The sequence below is a fragment of the Lepidochelys olivacea genome, assembly GCF_965140295.1.
Source record: "Lepidochelys olivacea isolate rLepOli2 genome assembly, chromosome: 15".
NCBI lineage: Eukaryota > Metazoa > Chordata > Testudines > Cheloniidae > Lepidochelys > Lepidochelys olivacea.
In genome coordinates, this window is record NC_140425.1 from 33082722 (window position 1) to 33105736 (window position 23015).

The following is a 23015-nucleotide window of genomic DNA, read 5'->3' on the forward strand; positions in this document are numbered from 1 at the left end:
CCCCGCCCCGCTCCTACGGGTCGCGGGCAGGGACAGCTGTGCCCCGCCCCCTCGGGCCCGCAGGCATGGAGAAGGCCGGGCCCTGGCGCTGCGCGGGCCGCCTAAGGCGAGGCCGGGCCCGCGGGCAGCGCGCGTGGCCGGGGGGCGAGGCCGGGCACAGCGGGGCGGTGCAGCGCCGGCTCCGGGAGGCCCGGTGAGTGCGGGGCCGAACCCGGGTCATCAGCGGCCCCGGAACCCTTCCCCCGCCGTGGGGTGGCGTGTCCCGCCCCCGGGCCGACCCCCCCCCAATATCCCGGGCTCCGGCCCCGCCCCCGGGCCGAACCCCCCCCCAACATCCCGGGCTCCGGCCCCCCCCGCCCCCGGGCCGACCCCCCCCCAATATCCCGGGCTCCGGCCCCGCCCCCGGGCCGACCCCCCCCCCCAATATCCCGGGCTCCGGGCCGGCCCCCCCGCCCCCCATCCCGGGCTCCGGCCCCGCCCCCAATATCCCGGGCTCCGGCCCCGCCCCCAACATCCCGGGCTCCGGCCCCGCCCCCGGGCCGACCCCCCCCCCAACATCCCGGGCTCCGGCCCCGCCCCCGGGCCGACCCCCCCCCCAACATCCCGGGCTCCGGCCCCGCCCCCGGGCCGACCCCCCCCCAATATCCCGGGCTCCGGCCCCGCCCCCGGGCCGAACCCCCCCCAATATCCCGGGCTCCGGCCCCGCCCCCGGGCTCCGGCCCCCCCCCAATATCCCGGGCTCCGGCCCCCCCCCAATATCCCGGGCTCCGGCCCCGCCCCCGGGCCGACCCCCCCCCCAAATATCCCGGGCTCCGGGCCGGCCCCCCCCGCCCCCCATCCCGGGCTCCGGCCCCCCCCGCCCCTGGGCCGACCCCCCCGCCCCCCATCCGGGCTCCGGCCCCGCCCCCGGGCCGGGCCCCCCCCCAAATATCCCGGGCTCCGGCCCCACCCCCCGGCCGACCCCTCCGCCCCCCATCCGGGCTCCGGCCCCGCCCCTGGGCCGACTCCCCCCCCAATATCCCGGGCCGACCCCCCCCCCCAACATCCCGGGCTCCGGCCCCGCCCCCGGGCCGAACCCCCCCCCAATATCCCGGGCTCCGGCCCCGCCCCCGGGCCGGCCCCCCCCCAATATCCCGGGCTCCGGCCCCGCCCCCGGGCCGAACCCCCCCCAATATCCCGGGCTCCGCCCCCGGGCCGACTCCCCCCCCAATATCCCGGGCTCCGGCCCCGCCCCCGGGCCGACCCCCCATCCCGGGCTGCTGCCCCCCCATCCTGGGGCAATCCCCCCCCTCCGCATCCCGGGCTTCGGCCCCGCCCCCGAGCCGACCCCCCCATCCCGGGCTGCTGCCCTGCCCCCGGGCCGAACCCCCTCCGCCCCCCCATCCCGGGCTCCGGGCCGACCCCCCCCCCGCAACCCGGGCTCCGGCCCCGTCCCCGGACCGACCCCCCCCCCCCAATATCCCGGGCCGACCACCCCCGCATCCCGGGCTCCGGCCCCGCCCCTGGGCCATGCAGCCCTTCCTGTGCCCCGGGACAGACCCCACCCCAGACTCCCCCGGCGGGGACCCCCCTCCTCCGCACACTCCCCACACAGCGGCCCCCAGGCACACAGGGGGGTCCCCGCCAGCTCAGCCTGAATCTCCCTTCACCCCGCGGCCCAGGCCTGGCCCCCCTGCCCCGCATGGCCGCCCCCTGCCCCCGCCGCGAGGTGACCGCTGCGTTTCCCGTCCCCAGCGAAGAGCTGCTGAGCTCCCCGTTCTGGGCCCGCAGTCACAGTAAGTAGAAGCCGCTGGCTGGCCCGGCTCTCGCACTGCCTGGTGCGGGGTTCGCTGGCTGGCGAGAACACGCTGCCGCGGGAACTGCTGGCTGAACGGGGAGAGCAGGCCAGGGCTCCCTCCCGCCCCAAGCCCGCCGCTGGCTGCTCTGATGGGGTGGCCCCCGGAGCATGGGAGATGGCTCGGGTGCGATTGGCCTGGTGGTGACACGGGGCGGAAGCAGGACCAGTCGGAGTGACTGAGCCCGGGCCCTACTTACTGCTGCTTTGCCTTGCCCCTGCCCTTCCTGTGTGACTCTGTCATCTGTGGGGTCACTTCTGAATTTAGCCCACAAGCTCTGCGGGCCAGGGTCTGTAACTTGCCTCATTGGCGTGAAGTGCCTACCGTGCTTTTGGCTGCCCCGTAATAATAAAACATGGACGCAACTGAGAAGCCAAAGCGATACCGCCTTTATCCCAAGCGTAAGGTTCACCATAGACATGATTTTAAAGAGCTGGAGATGAGCAAAGGGACTAAAAGCATGATAAATGCCCCCCCAATGGGATTAAACACCATTTGCAAAATATTCTGTTCTAAAGTTATTGCTTGTGGCTCTATTCTGCATCTGCTCTTACAGGGATGTTCAGAGCTGTGCTAACATACCCACTGATTCAAACTGTTTTGGGTTGGGAAATTATAGGGGTTTTCCCCACTTGCTGCCCATCCATCTATTTTGTGCCCTACTTCCCGAACAGCGAATCACACCAGTATCCTTTCTACCAGGGAGAACTGGGCTGGTCCCAGCAGAGCAGCGAGTGGGGCTTCCTTCAGGAACAGAGTATGCTGCCTCTGCGGCAAATGTGAGATTGAAAGATGTACACTAGAACAGGAAAGATGTACAGAAAGATGTACAGTAGAACAGGAAAGATGTACAGTAGAACAGGAAGACCATATAAGCACATCTCCGACATCTGCATTTCTGATGCCTGCCTGACCTTCACTTTCTCTAGGAGCCATCCAAGAATCCCTCAGCAAATGCGTAGAGCAAGGGGAAAAAACACCAGGCTCTCTGTCAGAAGTCCTGTGTTCATTTGAAAACCTACAACTTGAACCATCCCATCAGTCAGTTATGGAAGCCAGTTCGCATTCAGGAGAGCCAGCTTGCAAAAGGGGCCACTTGCGGTGTGTATGTTATGGCATTGGAAACTTTTCCTCTTGTGTCATTTCTCGATACCAGTTAGCATTCTTGCTTCTGTTACTGGAGAAGTTACAGGTAAGAACTATACCGTATGTTTAAATAGCTGGGTACTTGTCCCTGTAACTTCTAACACTTTTTCTTTCTTGCAGGTTCCCCAAAGTCAGTGCTACATTTTTGATCCTTTATTTTCCGAATTGGAAATTGAAGTTCTCAATGAGCTTGGTGTAACAGTTGTCCTGGAGAATGAGGTAAGGTGGATTAAGGCTGGGATCTTTAAAATGTAAGTAACATGTTTACCCCATGAACAGAAAAAGGAGCACTCCAGAGAAATCAAAACAGTCAAACCTACATGTGCCTTTGTTGTGGACGTATTGCAGGGTTTTTGCCTTTCACTTAATTTTCGTCTGGTCAACGCAGAGTTTCTCGTGTAGCCCTTTTATGGCTCTGATAGAGGGAGTAAGTGTCACGTTTTAGTTATGCAGCAGTCTGCTGTAGCACTTCTGTGAAACGGGCATGTTTCCCATGGCACCAACTTTGCCCTGGGAGATGGGTTGGAACGTTAAGCCAGCCAAGAAATGTGCTGGGCTTAAACAATGCTGGGCACTTTTAAATGGCCTTTGGAGTGCCACGGCATGGGCCCTAGGGCTTACAGAACCAGGGAAGCTGATTGTGAGTAATCTTAAGGAATGCTGTTTATCTGCAGGAGGGAAAACACCACATTCATGAATTCACCATCTTTTATATGATCCACTGTGGAAAAGCTTTGTATAACAATCTGCTCTGGAGTAACTGGTCTGTAGATGCGCTATCCAAAATGATCATTATTGGGAACAGTTTTAAAGGGATTGAGGAAAGGTAGGTACCCAAAAATGATTAATGTCCTCACATCTAAGGCAGAATTTCATTCACTAACTCTCACTACAGCAGTAATCTTTTATGCTTACCTGCTTCTGTGATACCTTCACGAATGCTGGAGGAGCTGTCTTTTCATGCAGAACTTAAAATCATCAGCACAAATGTCTTCTGCACTTTAAAGTTTTAAGGTTCACTCTATCAACAAAGCTTTGACTTGCTGCCAAGTCTGTGGCCTTTTAGATGAGATTGTGTCAATTAAATTTCCATGCACATTGCTTTGCGGATTACAGCAATGCTGAGGTGAGAGGCTCTTTTCTGTAGAGCAGTGACAATTTGGGAGGCTTCTAGCTTCCTGTTCTTGAGTCTGGGCTAGGTGAAGATCTGAATGCTTATACATTTCACTTTTCTGCTTGTGGACAGGCACAGCTGGGAAAGATTAATATGTATCTGTGATTGAAACCAGAACCAGAAGTGTTGTTATAAACCAGTTTTAGCCACAGAGAGCTAAACCTTGCTCCTCTGGCTCAGGGGATATGGCCATTGATTCAACTGGAACAGAACTAGGCTTCAGTGTGTGCATGAACAGGCTCCTCCATTGAAGTCAGAGTGTCTACACTGTACCTCGGAACAGACAGTTTTGCAAGATCCAAGCAGCATCTCAAAGGCAGATAAAGAAATTGTTTATCCTACTATTACATTACCTCAACCTTCCCAATTGGAGTTGCTAGATGTCTAGACCACTCCTTTGTTACTCCTCACAGTGGAAAGGTTATGGGCTAAGATCACCTGCTGGAGAGCAAGACCATGCTCTTGTAAACTTGTGACATGTCACTTCTGAACACCCAACCTCTGCTGTATTGCTGACTTTCTCTGTGACGCTGTCCTTTTTCTCTCTCCATACTCCTGTAATGCCTGAGCAGACCTCAGAATAACTTGTGTTCATTAAAAACCAATATTTAAATGTGGTTGAAATTGCCCCTTGTACAAGCCCAGTTGCTTTTTCTAGTTTTTACATGTGCATAGAAATAAGTAGTGAGGTAGACTCCATCTTTCTAAATCTAAGCCTGATGCTAAGGGCTGCGTCTGTGCTTTCCTTGGAATAGACATTTTGTATGTTCTGTACAACTTCAGCCTTGTGTGTTAACGAACTTCATTTTGTCTCTTAATACAACATGCTTCCAAAACACACATCAACAGTAAAGTCAATTGGTTCCAGTACTAATGTTTGTCTTTGTTTCTAGGTTGGTGGCAAGAATATTAGAGCGAGATTATTTGTACATAGCAAAGGTACAGATTACTATTTTAAGAAACATGAATGTATTGTAGTGGATAGTCACCTCAGTCTCTAGCTATTGATGATAAATTAATGAGAACAATTACATAAGCAAATGTGATTTTTGTAATAGTCCCTTTTGTTGGTTCTCGCATGCCAGAACAGTGGTTTTCAACCTGTGGTGGTCCACAGACTGTCTAAGGTTTCCAAAGGGGTTCACACCTCACATCAAAAATGTCTAGGGGTCTGTAAATGGAAAAAAGATAAAAAACCACTGTGCTAGAGCTAAAGGGGTCTGGCAGGAGCCTAGCTCAGCTGTTTAAGTGCTGGATGACACATTGAATGCAAGGTCTTAGCTTGGCTTCCCACAGTTTCAACTGTTCTAGTTTCCACATATTTTACCAAGATTGATTATGTTCTATTGTATCTTGCATAATTATGCTGTTCAACTATGTCTAGGTTTTAAAAGGGACAGAGGAAGCTGCATTTCCAATTCATCCTCAGTATATGGATATATTTAACGACACCTCCATCCACTGGTTTCCTTTACAAAAACTCAAGGAGCTCCCAACAGAAGCCTGGCAGTTTCAGGAAGAGCCAATGTACCATGAATGCGATGACCTGGAGATTATCAGGAAATAGGACAAATGAAGTTGTTTCATGCTAGGACCAGACTGAAATGGATCCTTTAATTACACCCTGGAGTTTGTGCCTGTTTTTACAGGGCTGCATTCACTTATAGTAAGGAGATGTTAAGCTCACTTACCACAACTATCAATATAAAGTGTGGGCTGGCTAACATATTTAGCCAGAAATCTTGAAGGCAGCAGCAGTCTCTGCAAACAGAGCTTAATGTGACAGGTTTTTTTTAAAAGGTGAAAACTGTACCTTAGCTTACACTCTTAATTATTCACTAAATAAAGTCATACTAGTTTTTTTTCATTTTGCTGAACACCTGTGTCTTGTGCTTTAAAAAGTGACAGTCTGTGTTCAACTGACCAGTTCCTAGAAGACTGGGCCTGCTTTCTGTAACCTCCCCAGAACAAGCCTGGCCTTCAGTGAGGTAGAAGTTTAGATCTGTATTTTGTATCAGCAAGTTATTCTCAGTTGTGTCTGACCCACTACGGAACAGAGAGAATGAGATGCTCGCTCTCTCAAGGATTTGATAGGTTAAGGGGTTCTCAACCACTGTTAAAAATACTGCATCAAGAAGCCCTGGACTACAGGGGGGCTTTCACTGCCATGGAAAGTCAGCTATTGACTGCATTCTTGCATGATGATCCAGATCTTGAGTACCTCTAGTCAGGCCTTAAACAACTCATCACTAATATGTATAGAGATACATACAAGTATAGAGATACTGAGCAAGTTCTTCCAGGCAGATGTCCTGAAGCATCATCACCCACCCACTCTGAGGCCTGTGTTTGACATTACCAATCATAAGTCTTTCCCTGTAGGATTCCAGACGTGTGTAATTCCCAGTGCAAGGGTGAAGCTAAAACCAGAAAGAAAGGCTGGGTTACCCACACATTGAATTGGAATTCAGGAAGCATGATCTCATCAGCCAAGCAAATTGCAGAAACATTTTTCTTGAGGGTTTTATCAGTGCAGTTGTTACCTTGTGGGAAACTCTTAATACATTTTTTGCATAGTTGATGAGATTGCTAGTCTAGTTTAAAAGGGTGACAACTGCTTGTATCTTTCACTCAACAGCACCTTTTAAACGCTAACTTAACCAACATGTGCTGTGACGGAACAGGACTGTTAAAAAAAAATCCTACAGAAGAGCTGAAAGTCCATCAGATCTACAAAGTCAAGTCACCTCTTTATTGTAAGAGTCACACTAAACATCTGTTAGCATGGGGAATCTTGACAATACTTACTATGTACAATGTTCCTGGCACAGAGCAGGATCCTTATTTAGCCATATCAATGAGACTCTGAAGAGAGGTTGGCACCCATGTCTTTTCTCCTTGTACAAACACAACGCCCCTGTCAATGTAAATCACAATTCGTCCAAATGTGTACAATTGTTTTCCTTCATGCCGCTTCCCGATCACAGGCATGAAGACGATATTGTGTTCTTCTGCTTTTGTTTGAATGAGGTCCTTAAAATTCATTGGCACAGAGCTAGCAGCCATGCCTATGCCCCGTTGGGCCATGTTCTCAGCCTCTCGCCGCTCCTGCATAGCTTCATACTGGAAGTCTTTCCTCCGCTCTGTGTGAGTGAGATAGGCAATGTTTTCCCGAGCACCTGGTTGCATGTAGCCACCTGTTTGGGAAAGAGTGAAATAGGTGAAGGCAAGGTTCCAATCCATTTTTGAACATGATACAATGATGAACCTAAATGCTGAATTTTAGGGATGCAGCATACACCCACTCCAGTGGGGCAGTCTTAAATGCTATTGTACATTTGTTACAGTATTTGATGCTAAAGAGATAGCAGGATATTCAGGTGAAACATTCTCTGATTCAATTCTATTGAACTATGACAAATGGCAGGATTTAAAACAATCCTTTGTCACTGAACCTCACTAGAGTGTATAGAACAGGTTGGACACGGAGACTTGGAGGAAGCTGCTCCACTGCAATGCCATTAGAAACGGAGGGAATCTGGGCAAACATGCCATGCTATGTCCAAACCCAAGCCCTGCAATCAGACCAGCTGTCTAGTAGCAGGTTAGAGTGACTGCTGAGAAGCCAGGCAGTTCAGTAGCCTTAAAGAGCTCAACATCAATCAGCAACTCCACACCCAAAGGGAGAGGCTTTATGTCACTTGGTGGCAGTTCTGAGTACTATGCTAGGAGTTTCTCAGAGTAGTTGAATTCCCAGGCTGGTGCAATGTACACCTGTGGCTGTGTATCTGGTTCATCATTTTACTAAAGGAATAGAACGCAGCCATCAAAATGACTCTGTGGACTACCTTCTGTACTGTGCCATGGGCCCACAGCACTGTACAATAAAACTTTCAAAGAAGCAGGGTAAGAAGTCGATTCACTGCTGGGGCAGGACACACACACAACAGGAAAGTAGGTTTAGGGGACAGTTTATTCCTCTCTCAAGTTTTGCGCCTTTTATATGTTTGGTTCTCTCCCCACAATCCTGTCAGCTGCTAACAAGCTGTACTGCAGATATCAGAACTGCAGTCTAGCGCCACACTTCTGAAACAGCAAGCAAAAGCATTTTTGCATGAGTGGTGGCAGGATCTATGGAAATTCCAGTTAGCAGGGGTTCTGACTGAATAGACACACACACACACAAGACTCAAGTACTGCTGTATTGGGAAGCACTACATAGGATAGAAACGGTGAAGACTTCGCAACAAGTTACTTACCGACATTGGAAGAGACAGCCCGGTTCATGATATCAAGAGCTTCATTAAATTTGTCCTTGATCGATGGATGTGCTAACACCTGGTCTGAGAACATAGACTTCCAACCAAGGTACCACTTGGTGATCTCTTCGTAATTGGGGCTATTACTTAGCCAGGAGCAGAGTACCTGCAAAGAAATCAAAAACCACACCTCAACTGGGTGGCACAAACATGGATCAAAGCCTCCCTGGTATCAACTAGTTTGGTTCTCAATTTGCTTATACTAACAAGAAGGGACTGTAAATCTGTGTCTGCTAAGGAAGCACAGTCTCCATCTGATGTACACGGAGCCATCACTAAGAAATGTCTGCATTTAACGTTCAAGCCATTTCTGCCATGCAATATACACTGGGCAGGAGTTGGAATTCTGAGTTTAACAAATAAAATATTTCACTGGGCAACAGCCAGAGAGCCAAGTCCCTCACAGTCATTCACCACCACCTTATCATTGGCTTGTTCTTTAAAGCAAACAGTTCACTGGTTAGTCTCTTAACTACACACCTGCAGCCATTTGGGGAAGAAGTGTTTCTCCAGAAGTCCAACAAGGCTGGACACAGAGACCATCCCCTCCCAGTCGATCACCCAGTAAAATGCATCCATATGCTGCTGGTGAGGGTTAATGACGAGCTCATTGAGACACATCCCTGGGGAGAGAAGAGAGAAGTCAGAACTGGAACTGCTCTGCTGGCAGATTGGCTGCTGTAAACTGCAGGAAGTAAGTCAACCTATTCAGCTAGCAGTTTAAGTGGTCAAAGAGGCCTTTAAGATGCTGCTTAACAGGTTTCAAACTCTTTAAATTGTCTGGTTAATCTGAATAGCTACAGAAGCCATCCTTGGATCCAAAAAGTCAAGTATGCAAAATCTCTACTGGGTGCTACTCTCTGCTAGAAGCATACAACTTAAAACAGTACACTGAGTTTTACTTTAGGCTAGAGAGACTTTAAACCAGTTTGGATGGCATCAGGGGGGCTGTGAGACTCTGTTCTTTGGCTTGCCTCACCTAGTTTAGGCACAATGTTTTTGACCATGAAAGCCTCCCAAGATCCTGGTGTAAACACTTCTTTCCAGGGCTGAAGGATCAGTTTGGCTGAGGAGTCACTGGGGTGCCATTTCTGCAGTGCATTTGCCAACTTGTTTCGGATTGGAGAATATAATGGCTCTAATCGAGACTGCATCAGTGGAAGCCAGGGGTGAATCCAAGAGTGGATTGGGACAGTGTCTGTCAGAGGGTTCCAGTTTTCAACCTTGAAACAAATAAAAAGTTACTGCAATAGAAATAAATCTATCCAGTGACTCCTAAGCAGCTGAGCCTCTCTCTGCCAAATGCACACAAAATTAGAGTGAAAGCATCCCACTGTTGTTAATGCTGTCCTGAGGCTCCAAAATGAAAAGGTTATCAAATATTCGCAATTCACTGTGGTTTGAACATTGGTTCAGAGCGTGGCTTCAGTGTAAACTGATCTCTCATCTTACCTCCTTCTGTAGCTTGGGGAAGATGAGCTGATCCAGAATATTATCCAATATCCAAACAGGAATAACATGCACCCAGCTGTCCAAGAAATCTACCATTGGGCCACAGTTTCTCGGCTGCCACTGTGTTATTATATTTCTTACATACGGCATCCACATTTCCCACATGAGCCTGGAAAAATCAAAGTCAAGATTAAGCTACAGCCTGGTTTGTCTTTTATAGAGGACTTCAAGGAATTAAAAAGGCTACTTTGTTTACATTTCACAGCTGGATTTTAACAGACACTTCAGCTCATTAAAGGGCATCATCTGGAAAGTGCATTTCCACCCACTCTTCTCCATCCCCAAGAGACTATCATTTGAGGGTGTTGCATACAAGTACCATTGGTTTATTGGTTACCTGTGAAAAGCATCCGTTGCTAGGTCCTGTCCACTGTGTGATAACAACTGATCATTTTCTAAAAGCCTTTTCCACTTGGCTATAATTTCTGTGCCATACATACAATCCTGAAAAGAAAAATGAGCCAGGGCAGCATTTACTTCTTTCATGGATTGCCCATGAGCATGTAAAGCAATGGGGCGGTAATGTGCTGAGGGAGAGAGACTTTTTCCCTGCCTCCCCTCTGCCAGACAAACAGCAAGCTGGCAGATGTGGCAGACAGTCTCCCACCAGGGTATAACCCTGCAGTGGATTTAATATAAACGAAAGACACCAAGGCAAGGAGAAATAAGATTTTTAAAAGCTAAAGCTACATACTACAGATACGATACTATACATTTTATCTATCACGTGCTAAATGGCATGACCTTCTGAACAGCACACCCTTTAATTGCCAAGTTAGGCAGACTTCCCATGCCGTGAAAAGAAAGACTTGTCTTGCCATTTACTGTTTCTTCTGAGCACCACCAGGTAGGCACCCAAACACTGGGACTCCCACAAGCTCCAGTCACTTTAGAAAATCTTGGCCTTCAGCTTTAGCGAGTACGGTCAGCAGCCTTCCTTTTATTAGCAGGTTAAGAGTACCCCCACATTTTGTATGCATACGTTTACCATGAACAAAGATTTCCTATGGTCATTTAGTCAACTTTTCAATCAAAGCAAACTACAAAAATCTTTTCAGTCCTAACTGATAAAATACTGAAGCCAAACCCAGCACTCACCTTGAGGGGATCCCAGTTCTTGAAGTAATCTTTCATGAGAGGAAAGACGATAGCTACTGCCAGGTCCACTCGATCGGACATTCTGTATTCCTCATAATACTTATCTTGGAGGGTCTCAAAAATCTTTGCACATTCATCCAAGGTAAGTGGATTGTCACAGTTGGGCTGCATTCGCCGCTCGCATTCCTCCACCAATTCCAGCACCTTACTGAGGTTGCTAATTGCTGTCTCCTCATGCGAGAGGACTTCAGACATCTTCTGTATCTCATGGGTCAGGTTGACAACCATGTCCCTCTCGTACTGCAGCTGCCGGTCGTTCTGGATGATCTCCTGCTCTGTGATGTCGATGAGAAGTTGCAGGTTGTGCTCCAGTTCTGGCAAGGCAAATGCTTGGGGCTTGGAGTCTTTGCCCAGCGGCTGCTGAGGATTGTCATCTGGGATGTTGTGCTTATGGCTGATTTGACTGTAACTGTAATAAACCCTTTGTTCCCGGCCAGTCATGTCTATAACCTTCCAAGAAACAAAAACAAATAGGTCTAAACAGCCATAGTTCATATTAATATTAGAAGGAAACCCATTACCCAGGATTGAGAATGGAAGCTATCCTGATAATTCAGCAGCTTCCGGTTCTTATTAACATAACCAAGTTATTTGAGCGAGAAAACTAAAACTGGGGATGCAGCAGTTTGGGTCCCTCTCAAAAGCAACTGAACTCCATGCAGTTATAGCTTCACTAAGAATTTGGAGTTGCAGGAAATTAGGAGCTGGGAGGCAGAAATAAGAGCAGAGAAAAGGCCTTTTCTATCTTCCTGTATCTGGAGAGAAAGGATGATGTTTTCCCCTCTACCGTTTCACAAGACTGTAAATACAGGCTAATGAGAACCAAATTCTCAACCCTCTGCCTCTGGAGGAAAGTCTTAAGCAACTTTATTACCTCAAGAACTGTGATTTCAGACAAGCAGAAGTTCACTGGCTACACCAAGGACCAGTCCAGTCACTGTACCTCAGAGGGCTGAGACTTTGGTTCTCATTAGCCTGTCCATAACCAAAGCTTCTGACTCACCTCTGTTATGTTTGCCAATGATTCTTAAGTACCAGCAGAAACAGCACTTGTGCTAAGAGGGACAGCAAGACATTGCCACCTGGTCTGTAGATTTTCTGCTGAGTATCTTTGTTCTGCCTTGTGTGGATGATAATGAGGATGATGCACTTTAGGCAGATGCTGGTTTCCCAGAGACTTAAACATATCATTGCTTTGGATACTGGTCTTACCTTAACTTGAGATAGTTCTTTTTGAGGAGCTGTGAGCTGCTTGCCAATCCTGCCCTTGGCCTTCAATTCTTCTACTGTCTTGTAGGCATATTTGGGTTTTTTCTTGCCTCCATTAGGATCCTTCCTCCACTGACTGAGCTCTTTCTGAAATTCCTAAATAAAACGCCAAAGTCAGACCAGAGGTGCAGGTTGCTGGCCAGCCATGCAAGTCTGTCACAGGATTCTTTACACAAGAATATTTCAGCTCAGGTCCCTTAAAGAATGCAGTACAGAAAAACAATGGGCAAAGATTAAAGCTGAATGGCAGGTTACTGGTTGAAATTCTGTGGTTGAGTCAAACATATTACAGATGGTCCTAACCAGTACATTTCTGGATCTTATTCCCAGGACAGAGGGAAAAAACACCTTCAAATGTTCCCATTAGCCCAGCCAAACAAACAGACTTTACAGTCCTGGCGCATTAGCAAGTGAGATTCCAGCAGCAAGGGCAAAGCCATTAGCGTAGGTCTCTCTTTCAAGGGATAGGGAGAAAAAAAACACGACAAGAGGGATGGAATATGTAACTTCAGCTTCCTGCACGCAACTGAGCTGAATGGCTTCCCCAACATGGGAGAATGCCCTGGTACTACAGCCTGATTTCACATAACATTGCGATAGGGGTCTGCAACACACAGTAAGCCCTTACCCCTGTGGAACAGACAGACTAAGAGTCATACCTCTTCAGCTTCTTCCTCGGAGTCAACAACAGGGAAGTCCTGCAAGGACTGACTGGTTCGTTCGGAGCCATATGCTCCCAAGGCTCCTTTGCCTTTCCTCTGCTTGGCCTCAATCGGATTGATGATACCTGGGGAGTTACAGAAGAGTCAGTGAATGTCAGCTAGGAAGGGGAATCTAACCATTGGAACATGAAAAGCTGTAACTAGGTTACCATAGGAAAGAGAGTTATCGAACTGGCACAGATCATCCAGCCTGGCATTCTGTCTTCCGTAGTGCCAGTATTTTGCACAGTTACACATTGTTATTAGTGGCCCTAACATTTTCAGGCACTTTTAAAAACCTGCTGTAGCATGTTCCTCTGACCACCGATGCTAACGAATTCTAAACACTGCACAAAATAGCATTTCCTTTGATTGGTTCCAAGTTGACTGCCTTTTAATTTAATCTCCCTCCTATTGTCTCCTTCTCATGCTAAATAATCAGAGATTGTGCAGTTTCCCACCATACGTCAATTTTATCTAATTACTGCTGCAATTATTTAAAACTAATACAACTGGATTTGATCTTGAAGATCCAACTTGTCTGAAGGAGAGGTGGGCAAACAAGACCCAAGTTTGCAATTTCCTTACAGAATCCTCATCTCAGACCCATACTCTTGGGGAACACACACAGTACCTTGAGCGTTCTTTCCAAGCCCTCTGCCAGGGACATAACCCATTTTCTGAAGAAGCTTCTGCCCTATTCCCTTGGTGTGTCTCTCCCAGCTGCCAAAGTCCATGAAAGATTTGGTCCCTCCTATAAATCCTTTCTGGCTGGGTTTGAAATTGCCACCCTGTTAAAAAAAAAGAAAAGAAACCAATACCAGATAAGTGATATAATCACCAAGCTCCTGGCCATCTGTCTCAAGATGAAACCTCACCAGCCTGCACTCTGTGCTGCTCTTCTAAGTATCTGTGAGAGAAAGCCCCTAGGCTCACTGCTAGAGTTGAGGGTTTGTAGCCCTGTTCCCATTATGGGCTGATCTATAAGGCTCTATCATGGGTGGAAATAAATTGGTTCCTGATATTTTGCATCTGAACAGTTGAAAAATGGATTTTTATTTTTAATCCATTTAATTGATAATTTGCTTATGCTAGTCACATTTAGTACTGTGAAAAGAAAGAATTGCAAAAATATTTAATTGATGGGTGGAAGCAAAATCTGGACATTCATGTACTTCAACCTCATTCATCTCAAAATGAGTATCAATGAAGGGAAGGGGCTTAAGAGGCCTGGGGAGGAGTGAAGCTCCCAAGAACATATGCAATCCATCAAACTACACAAGTAAAACCTAAGGGAAACTTCTCCTTCCACTGCAAACCAGTATCACAAGTGGCTCTGTGATCTTACTCAGCCACTGTTCTCCCTTCTCAGCTGCTGTATTACTGAGCCAGTACCTAGACCACACCGTGGCTGGCACTCTGTAAATAACTTAAAGAGGTCTGGTACTCTTATGAATAACTCACTGTTTTTAACTTCTTTGGTACAAACTCTTTAGGGAATTCTTCCTGCTTAACGGGCTTTTCATCCTCATCTGAATCTTCTTCTATCACTTCCTCAGCTGCAGCTTTCCTTAGGCCTGCACTGATGAAATTAACCGGGGCCGAGTAGTCCCGAGAGCTGCACAAAAAAGGGATTTCACAGTCATGAACAGTAATACTGTTCCATTGAATCAGAACTTGAAGTGCACACACTCAGAAACACCTTGATGCAGTTTTTCCTGATTTTAAAATAAACTCAGTGTTAAGAAATAGCATTAAATGCTGTTAAATTCAAACTTCTGATATTTCAGTTATGGAAAATGTTGGTTTTGCGTGTGCAAGGCTCTCTCTATTGAGTTGTAACCTAGCACACTGGTGATCTCCCTCACAAACCTCTTACTAACTGGGCAATAAGGAAACAAATCTTGGAACCAAACTATATATGAAGAATTCAGTCCATTTGATAACACACTGAACTAAATACTAACCTCTCCCCTCTTCACACAGATACCCTCCAAAGCCATTACAATCTCAAACTGGCCACAGTAGCACAGTTTCCTAGAGAGTTTTGCCTTCTGAATCAGGCTCTATGCATCAAGTGACTGAGTTACATTCATAGAAAAACTTACAAAATCAAATACCCTATAGGACTCATAAAGGAGTTCCTCTAGGAGTTCTTTGCAGACTGACAGAGAAAAGACCCGAATTAAAAGTGAGAAATCTATTGGCACTACACAAAGGAATCAGTATCTCATCTGGACGGTTATTGTAGCTTATCAGCTACGCTAACAACAAAGAGAAGACTCTGTCTGTTCACAGTACTGCCAGAGTTTGCAGGGCACTGGGAACTGCCCGTACCGTTTGCCTCCAAAGCTGGGCCTCTCGTCGTCGGAGTCATGCTCAGCCCACACGCCATAGGTGGCCTCCTCCTTGGTCTGCCAGTGGCGCTGCCGGTTGGGGTTGAACTCGTTCTGCAGGTCCCAGTCCGTGATTTCAAATTTCTCCATCTCCACATCACCATCGTCATCTTTGCCGTAGAGATGGGACATCGACATGATGGCCTAGGAGAGAGAGCAACAGGCCCGGAGAGTCAGAGCGAGCAGCTGCTCACAGGGTGGGGGTCCAGAGAGAGGTGGCAACAACCGGGGTGGGCACGGCCGGCGTGAAGCGGTGACCGGGGGCGGGGGGGCCACAGCCGGCGTGAGACGGACACTCTAGGGGGGCAGAGCACAGCCGGCGTTAAACGGGCGTGAGGCAGTGACAGCGGGGGGGGGGGGGGGCAGGGCCGGCGTGAGGCGGTAACGGGGGAAGGGGGGAGGCAGGGCCGGCGGGGCGGGGGCAGGGCCGGCGTGAGGCAGTGACGGGGGGAGGCAGGGCCGGGCTGGGCGTGAGGCGCTGACAGCGGGGCGGGGGGGCAGGGCCGGCGTAACCCGGGAGTGAGGGGGGCCGGGCCGGGCCGGGCGTGAGGCGGTGACGGCGGGGTGGGGGGGCAGGGCCGGCGTGAGGCAGTGACTGGGGGAGGCAGGGCCGGGCCGGGCGTGAGGCGCTGACAGCTGGGGGGGCAGGGGGCAGGGCCGGCGTGAGGCGATAACGGGGGAAGGGGGGAGGCAGGGCCGGCGGGGCAGGCCCGGGCTGGGCGTGAGGCGGTGACAGCGGGGGGGGGGGGGGCCGGGCTGGGCGTGAGGCGGTGACAGCGGGGGGGGGCCGGGCTGGGCGTGAGGCGGTGACAGCGGGGCGGGGGAGCAGGGCCGGCGTAACCCGGGAGTGAGGGGGGCCGGGCCGGGCGTGAGGCAGTGACGGGGGGAGGCAGGCCCGGGCCGGGCGTGAGGCGGTGACAGCGGGGGGAGGGGCCCGGGCCGGGCGTGAGGCGGTGACAGCGGGGGGAGGGGCCGGGCTGGGCGTGAGGCGGTGACAGCGGGGCGGGGGAGCAGGGCCGGCGTAACCCGGGAGTGAGGGGGGCCGGGCCGGGCGTGAGGCAGTGACGGGGGGAGGCAGGCCCGGGCCGGGCGTGAGGCGGTGACAGCGGGGGGAGGGGCCGGGCTGGGCGTGAGGCGGTGACAGCGGGGCGGGGGAGCAGGGCCGGCGTAACCCGGGAGTGAGGGGGGCCGGGCCGGGCCGGGCGTGAGGCAGTGACGGGGGGAGGCAGGGCCGGGCCGGGCGTGAGGCGGTGACAGCGGGGGGAGGGGCCCGGGCCGGGCGTGAGGCGGTGACAGCGGGGGGGGGGGGGCAGGGCCGGCGTGAGGCAGTGACGGGGGGAGGCAGGGCCGGGCCGGGCGTGAGGCGGTGACAGCGGGGGAGGGGGCCGGGCCGGGCGTGAGGCGGTGACAGCGGGGGGAGGGGGGGGCAGGGCCGGCGTGAGGCAGTGACGGGGGGAGGGGCCCGGGCCGGGCGTGAGGCGGTGACAGCGGGGCGGGGGAGCAGGGCCGGCGTAACCCGGGAGTGAGGGGGGCCGGGCCGGGCCGGGCGTGAGGCAGTGACGGGGGGAGGCAGGGCCGGGCCGGGCGTGAGGCGGTGACAGCGGGGGGAGGGGCCCGGGCCGGGCGTGAGGCGGTGACAGCGGGGGGGGGGGGGGGCAGGGCCGGCGTGAGGCAGTGACGGGGGGAGGCAGGGCCGGGCCGGGCGTGAGGCGGTGACAGCGGTGGGGGGGGCCGGGCTGGGCGTGAGGCGGTGACAGCGGGGCGGGGGAGCAGGGCCGGCGTAACCCGGGAGTGAGGGGGGCCGGGCCGGGCCGGGCGTGAGGCAGTGACGGGGGGAGGCAGGGCCGGGCCGGGCGTGAGGCGGTGACAGCGGGGGAGGGGGGGGGGCAGGGCCGGCGTGAGGCAGTGACGGGGGGAGGGGCCCGGGCCGGGCGTGAGGCGGTGACAGCGGGGGAGGGGGCCGGGCCGGGCGTGAGGCGGTGACAGCGGGGCGGGGGGGCAGGGCGCTCGTGACGCCCCGTTACGCGCAGGGGCCGCGGGGGGACAAGGGGCCCTTGCAGGGGGCAGCGCGAGGACAGAACACCAGCGGGAGGGGGAGGGGCGCGGAAAGGGACCGCGCCTACCCCGAGGGCGGGCTCCGCTCGCGGTGGCACAGGCCTCGGACGAGTCCGGTTCGGGCCGCTGGCACTCGGCCCCGACGCTCCAAAGCGACCCGCGCTGCTGACCCGGAAACAGGAAGCCGCGGCCTTTACTTCCGGGGCCGCGCAGCGACTGCGCCTGCCCACGCCACGCCCCTGACCATAGAGACACGGCGGCAGAGCGGCCCACACAGCGGCCCGTCATGGCCTCGCCTCTCGCTGGTAGTGGCTGACTGCGGCGGGAGGCGGCGCAGCCTGGCCCCAGGCCCCGCCCCTGGCCTCTGCCCCGCCCCCAGGGATCCAGGCCCCTCACTCCCCAGCAAGGGGGTTGCCAGGCCCCATGGGCAGCCAGGGGCACCCAGCCCCCGCACGTGGTCTCGCACCTTCAGGCCTGGGGGGCGCCCGGCTGCTCGCCAGGGTGGGTCCCCCAGGCCCTGCACCCCCCCCAACACCCCCCGCCCGCCCCCCTTGGTCCCACAGGCCCAGCTCCCCCCCCAGGCATCCAGCAACCCGGCTGGGCCCTGCCAGCCCGGCAGCCCCCTGCCCTCGGCGCGCCCCCAGCCCTGCCCACAGGACGGGGACACCCCAGGAGAGCGAGCTGCCGTACGGGGGCTCGGGCCCGCACGCCTAGGACCCGTTCTTCTGCACCGGACACCACTCGCATCACGGGAAATAAAGCAGACTGAGCCACGCCGGAAACAGAACGGCCTCATATATTAACTCTGCAATAGATTCTGTACGTTACGAGTGAAGGAATGATAGGAGGCAGGTCTCCGATTGTCACTTGTACAACAAAGGCTCGACGCGGTTATTACACCTATTTCTGGTTTCAAATTAGAGAACAAAATTACAAGACAATTTTAATGTAACTTTAAAAAGTCCTCAAGTAACTGAATATAAAATCTCTTTCCAATGCACTTCGAAGGTTCAGTCAGAAAATTCATTTCCAGAGATTTTTCTCTTTTTCACAAAGTGTTCAGAAAAGGTAGACAACTGGTACTTGAAGTGTGAAATGTTTGACCTTTGCAAATAAATGCAAATACATTCCTTGTACAGCAGTCACGTTTTGGCAATATTATTAGCAAGCAATATGCTTGGATAACAGATTTCCACTTTTGCATTTGCAAATTCCTTCTCTGCTGGGCAATGAAAGGACACTTGCAACATCCTGCGGGGGGGAAGAAAGGTATTTTAGTCAGAGGGATGAGCTATATACCTAATACAGCAAATCTATGATCATTTGTACCCAGGGCTCTTACAGATGACTTTGTGAGAGACCTACAAACTCCCAATCAGGAACCAAGACTGGTGCTACATCTACACGGCAGAGCCTATTCCCTCAGTGTAGATGCACCATATACTGACAGGAGGAGCGCCGCCATCGTAGGAACACCTCAAACTGCTGCTTCTGTTGTCAGCGTAGCTCCGTTTCTGAGGGGGGAGGGTTCAAACCCCTGACTGACAGTGCTATGCCAGCATAAGCTGTGAGTGTAGACCAGGCCTAATATACCCTCTGTTCCTGTTCAATGCTTTTGTCGTCTTTATCACAATCATTATCAATGTGATGTTCATTTGTGTCTCAAACTCAGAGCAAGACAACATTTCCAATTCAATGGACATTCTAAATGTCAGGCCATGTCTACACCAGCACTTATGTCAACACTTTTGTCGCTGAGGGGAGTGAAAAAATACGCCCCCCCCACCCCGAGTGACATATTTTGATGGCATAAGTGCTCACTGCACAGCGCTACGTAGATGGGAGACGCTCTCCCCCCAACACAGCTACCGCCGCTTGTTGAGCTGGTTTTATTATGCCGACCGGAGAGCTCTCTCCCATCAGCATAACACAGCTACACGAGCGCTCGTACAGCGGCAAAGCGGAATTGGTACAGCCGTGCTGCTGGCAACTTGTAAGTGTAGAGATGGCCTTAGATTTTACAAGTGCTCACAACTGTGTTTACAAGACAGCGTAGGGATTATTGTGTAAAAACACAGACCTTTAAGCTTTGTTTCAGGGGAAGAGAGGAAAGCAAGAACTACAGGGGTGTTCTGTTTGTTTTGTTTTTTAATTACAAACTAGTCTGACTTTTTTTTTTTTTTTCTAATTAATCCAAGGAGGTCAATGGCACATCCTAGAGGGTTATCAGAGCTTTTCCTCCTGCACCACAGAACTACTGCTCAGTTCATGTGGACATTTCCATGTTCTCGGCAGTGCTACAGGCTGGTGATGTTACCGAGTAGGTCATTTACACTTTGGGCAAATAAACCTGTTTTCACAGGAAACGCAAGAAGTCACGTTTTGAAACCCATCTGGCAGAGTACCAGCGTTATTCTGACAAATTGGAGCAATTAACTGAACATGGAGTTGATATGTCTCAGGAGCACACCTTGAGCAACAGGCACTAAAAATTATGCAGGCAAAACCCCAGGCCCAGAGCAATGTAAATAGATCTGCAGGATTTCCAATTGAAGCACAAGTACCTACCTGGAAATCATTAATTTTCAGTGAGAAGTAGACGTATTCTGAGTCACCTAAAATAATCCAAGAAAAGCAATGATTAGTATTAAGTCACATACAAAACCCAGACTCTCCCATCGCACTTCTGAGAGTGAGCTGATTATGGCTCAGTTCAGAGACAGAGGCAATGCTGTAACGTAAGTGGCTGAGAGTGCACTTTTGCCAGGAAATCACCACCTCTCCTGTGATATTTTGGCTTCCCCAGTGACCCAGATCTTCATCACTGCAATGCATTCTACATGGGACTACACCTGACAGCCATTCAGTACCTGCAGCTGGTGGTTCCTGCAGGGAGCACAGTTACACCCATCCATGGCAGGCTGCACTAGTTTCTGAATCTGGCAATTCAAAGCAATGATTTTCACTTGTGAATCTCTAAATGCTTTTAATGCTGGCTACCTGAGAGGTGCCTTTCTCCTCACATACTACTGTGACAGCCGAAATCACTGCTTACTTTAACAGTTCCCATACTAAACAGGCAGAGTCTTGGTTTCCCATGCCCCTTACTTGGACACAGCCCTAGTGTATTGACCATTAGGCTATCATGTGTCATAAGAACATGAGAATGGCTGTGCTGGGTCAGACCAATGGTCTTTCTAGGCCAGTATTCTGTATTCTGACAGTGGCCAATGCCAGGTGCTTCAGAGGGAATGAATAGAACAGGGTAATTTATCAAGTGATCTATCCCATTGTCCAGGCCCAGCTTCTGGCAGTGACAGGCTTAGGGACACACACAGCATCTGGTTGTGTCCCTGACCACCTCTGCTAACAGCACCTATCCGCCAGGAACTTGTCTAATTTTTTTTTTAAACCCAGTTTTACTTTTGGCCTGCACAACATCTGCTGGCAACAAGTTCCACAGTTGTGCATTATGTGAAAAAGTCCTTCCTTATATTGTTGTGTCCTATCTATTTAAGCAGTATTTTCTAGGGGGATAGAGGAAAGGGTTTAAAGTTCTTTGACCTTCACCTCTAGTGCCAGTGTGATTGCACAAAATTGTAAAGTGCTTCCCGATTGTACACCCGTGCAAAGGGAGCAGTTTGATTAGTGACACATGAAACAATTATACACTGAGAGGACGATCAGAACCAGAAGCCATGTTCTGGAACGTTTACACTCTCTAGATTAGACACCCCTCCCCCCGCTTCCCACTCCACACATGGCAAGACACAGAACAGCAGGTCAAGAGTCAGGGGCCTCAGGGAAGAGAGCGTGTCCGGAGGGACGAGAGGCAGCGGCAGTGTTTGGATCAGATGAATGCACAGACACCCCACAGAAAGCAAGAAGCCAAGAGTGAGAGAAAATAACGTTAGCAGGAAGGAGGGGCGGGCATGAATGTATGCAGGGCTTGGATAGTGATGACCAGCAGCTAAAATTTTATACAACCAGACAGGACACCAGTGAAAGGATCCAGGGTTGGCGTGACATGATCAGCACGACGGGAGAGGAACAACTGTGCAGTGGAGATTTGGATGGGCTAAAGCAGGAGATGCAAGTGAGTCAGGTATCCCAAGGACAGAGCTGCTGCCCAACTCTGTGCACTCATGTGAGGGACCAGACATGCCACGAATCCATCCGAAATGAAGGTATAACCTGGAGAAGTCACTGGGCTCTCACCTGAAGACGCCCTTTCAGATTGGCTGGTGTTTTAAAATCCCCCTTCATAACCTATGGAAGGAATGAAACCAGAGTGACTCCACTTTGTACAGACTAGCTGATGCTTAAGCAGCCCTTCTGCCTCATTAGCTGCCTGGCATGTCATAGCGTGTCTGAACCAGAAGCAAGCCTCAAAGGCCTGAGCAATAGCCTGGCGTATGCATCGTGTGTGAAGTGATTTTGTTCTGCCCTCCTGGGCAGATCGCTAGCGCTGTGGGCCGAGGTACAATTTCAGCACAGAGATGGCGTTTGGCATCGGACAGTGGCTGCGGTGCAGTCCTCAGGACTTCTGCTAAAAGTGGTTTCTCTGGGCTGTGCTGCACTCCCTCCCTTCTCACCCAAGGGGGAATTTTTTAAAAACTGCATTAAGAAGGGATCTTTTGTACAATGACCATTTTCCACGTTCACATTGACAAAAACTGAAGGGCTCCACTTTACTCAGGAATCCTGCAGGGTCTGGATCCTGGGAGAGCCTCTCATCCCACTTTCCACTGCTGTTAACATGGCTTGCAGGGACTGGAACAGTCCTCAAAGCCAGTGCCACAATCAGAGCAGCCAATCAAGCCAGCTCCAGGGGCTGGTATTTCAATGCATCATGCACACAGATGGTACCAAACCACCTAGATCATGAAAACAGAGTCTGCCCTTGGTTCTGTGCATCTCATAACAGGACCCCATTCATGACTGTGGCCTCTGGGTATTACTGCAATAAACCATCAGCACCACCTCATAGCAGCTCCCTGAGCTAGTTCTCCTCGTCCAGGACTTGCCTGGTCCTCCTGGAGTCCTGCCTTTGAGGGGGAGGAGAGTTTGACCTGGGCCCAAGCAGAAACAAGGACATGAGAAGATTCCCTCCATTTAGTAACCAGCTCGTGGCTCTGCAGCACCACCTAGCAGGGGCTGTAATTTCCAGAGCAGCACACACAAATCCTCTGGGGAATGTCTCTTTGGCCTTAGCACAGCTGCAGTAGGAGCACTGTCCCAGAACATGACCTTGCATTCCTTCTGCACCCAGCCTCCCCTTGACTGGAGTGAGTCTGGGGTGAGCTACGGAATGAAGCACCGATTTCTAGGTCTTCCACTAGGGAGAGACTGGCGTTTTCTAGCGCTAACAGCTTTGCATAAATGCAGAGGTATGTAAGTCAGTATTACATATAGTAAATCCACATTTCTGTGGCTATTTCGTATTTGTA

General features: G+C 51.4%; 3 protein-coding genes across 7 annotated transcripts in view; 1 reads left to right on the forward strand and 2 right to left on the reverse strand.

The window, feature by feature from the left end:
* Window positions 1-23: 23 nt before the first annotated feature.
* On the forward strand, window positions 24-6022 carry SRRD (SRR1 domain containing). Its single transcript, XM_084648924.1, has 7 exons — window positions 24-193; window positions 1735-1775; window positions 2765-3027; window positions 3102-3200; window positions 3656-3807; window positions 5049-5094; window positions 5540-6022. The coding sequence occupies exons 1-7, from the start codon at window positions 66-68 to the stop codon at window positions 5720-5722; spliced, it is 912 nt and encodes a 303-aa protein (XP_084505050.1). The 5' UTR covers window positions 24-65; the 3' UTR covers window positions 5723-6022.
* An 862-nt stretch (window positions 6023-6884) lies between these two features.
* On the reverse strand, window positions 6885-17762 carry TFIP11 (tuftelin interacting protein 11). Its single transcript, XM_084648917.1, has 13 exons — window positions 17634-17762; window positions 15452-15654; window positions 14579-14732; window positions 13749-13905; window positions 13073-13200; window positions 12357-12509; window positions 11085-11594; window positions 10324-10430; window positions 9927-10095; window positions 9454-9697; window positions 8955-9097; window positions 8415-8580; window positions 6885-7352 (listed from the first exon to the last, which is right to left on the reverse strand). The coding sequence occupies exons 2-13, from the start codon at window positions 15646-15648 to the stop codon at window positions 6997-6999; spliced, it is 2484 nt and encodes an 827-aa protein (XP_084505043.1). The 5' UTR covers window positions 15649-15654; window positions 17634-17762; the 3' UTR covers window positions 6885-6996.
* Window positions 17763-18343: 581 nt separating this feature from the next.
* The window catches only part of TPST2 (tyrosylprotein sulfotransferase 2), a 46968-nt gene continuing 42296 nt past the window's right edge, over window positions 18344-23015 (reverse strand). For all 5 annotated transcript variants that reach the window (XM_084648714.1, XM_084648715.1, XM_084648716.1 and 2 more), the window contains 3 exons: window positions 21784-21834; window positions 20134-20180; window positions 18344-18816 (listed from right to left, as the gene is read on the reverse strand). In XM_084648714.1, coding sequence (XP_084504840.1) covers window positions 20151-20180; window positions 21784-21834 — 81 coding nt within the window. In that variant the 3' untranslated portion in view covers window positions 18344-18816; window positions 20134-20150. The remainder of the gene's footprint in view (window positions 18817-20133; window positions 20181-21783; window positions 21835-23015) is intronic.

Coding starts and splice junctions, on each gene's coding strand:
- SRRD (XM_084648924.1), top strand. CDS start 66: ATGGAGAAGGCCGGGCCCTGGCGCTGCGCGGGCCGCCTAAGGCGAGGC. Junction 1,776..2,764: donor GTTCTGGGCCCGCAGTCACA/GTAAGTAGAAGC, acceptor CACTTTCTCTAG/GAGCCATCCAAGAATCCCTC. Junction 3,808..5,048: donor TTTAAAGGGATTGAGGAAAG/GTAGGTACCCAA, acceptor CTTTGTTTCTAG/GTTGGTGGCAAGAATATTAG.
- TFIP11 (XM_084648917.1), bottom strand. CDS start 15,648: ATGTCGATGTCCCATCTCTACGGCAAAGATGACGATGGTGATGTGGAG. Junction 10,431..11,084: donor AGAACTGGGATCCCCTCAAG/GTGAGTGCTGGG, acceptor TTTTCTTTTCAG/GATTGTATGTATGGCACAGA. Junction 7,353..8,414: donor GGCTGTCTCTTCCAATGTCG/GTAAGTAACTTG, acceptor TTTCCCAAACAG/GTGGCTACATGCAACCAGGT.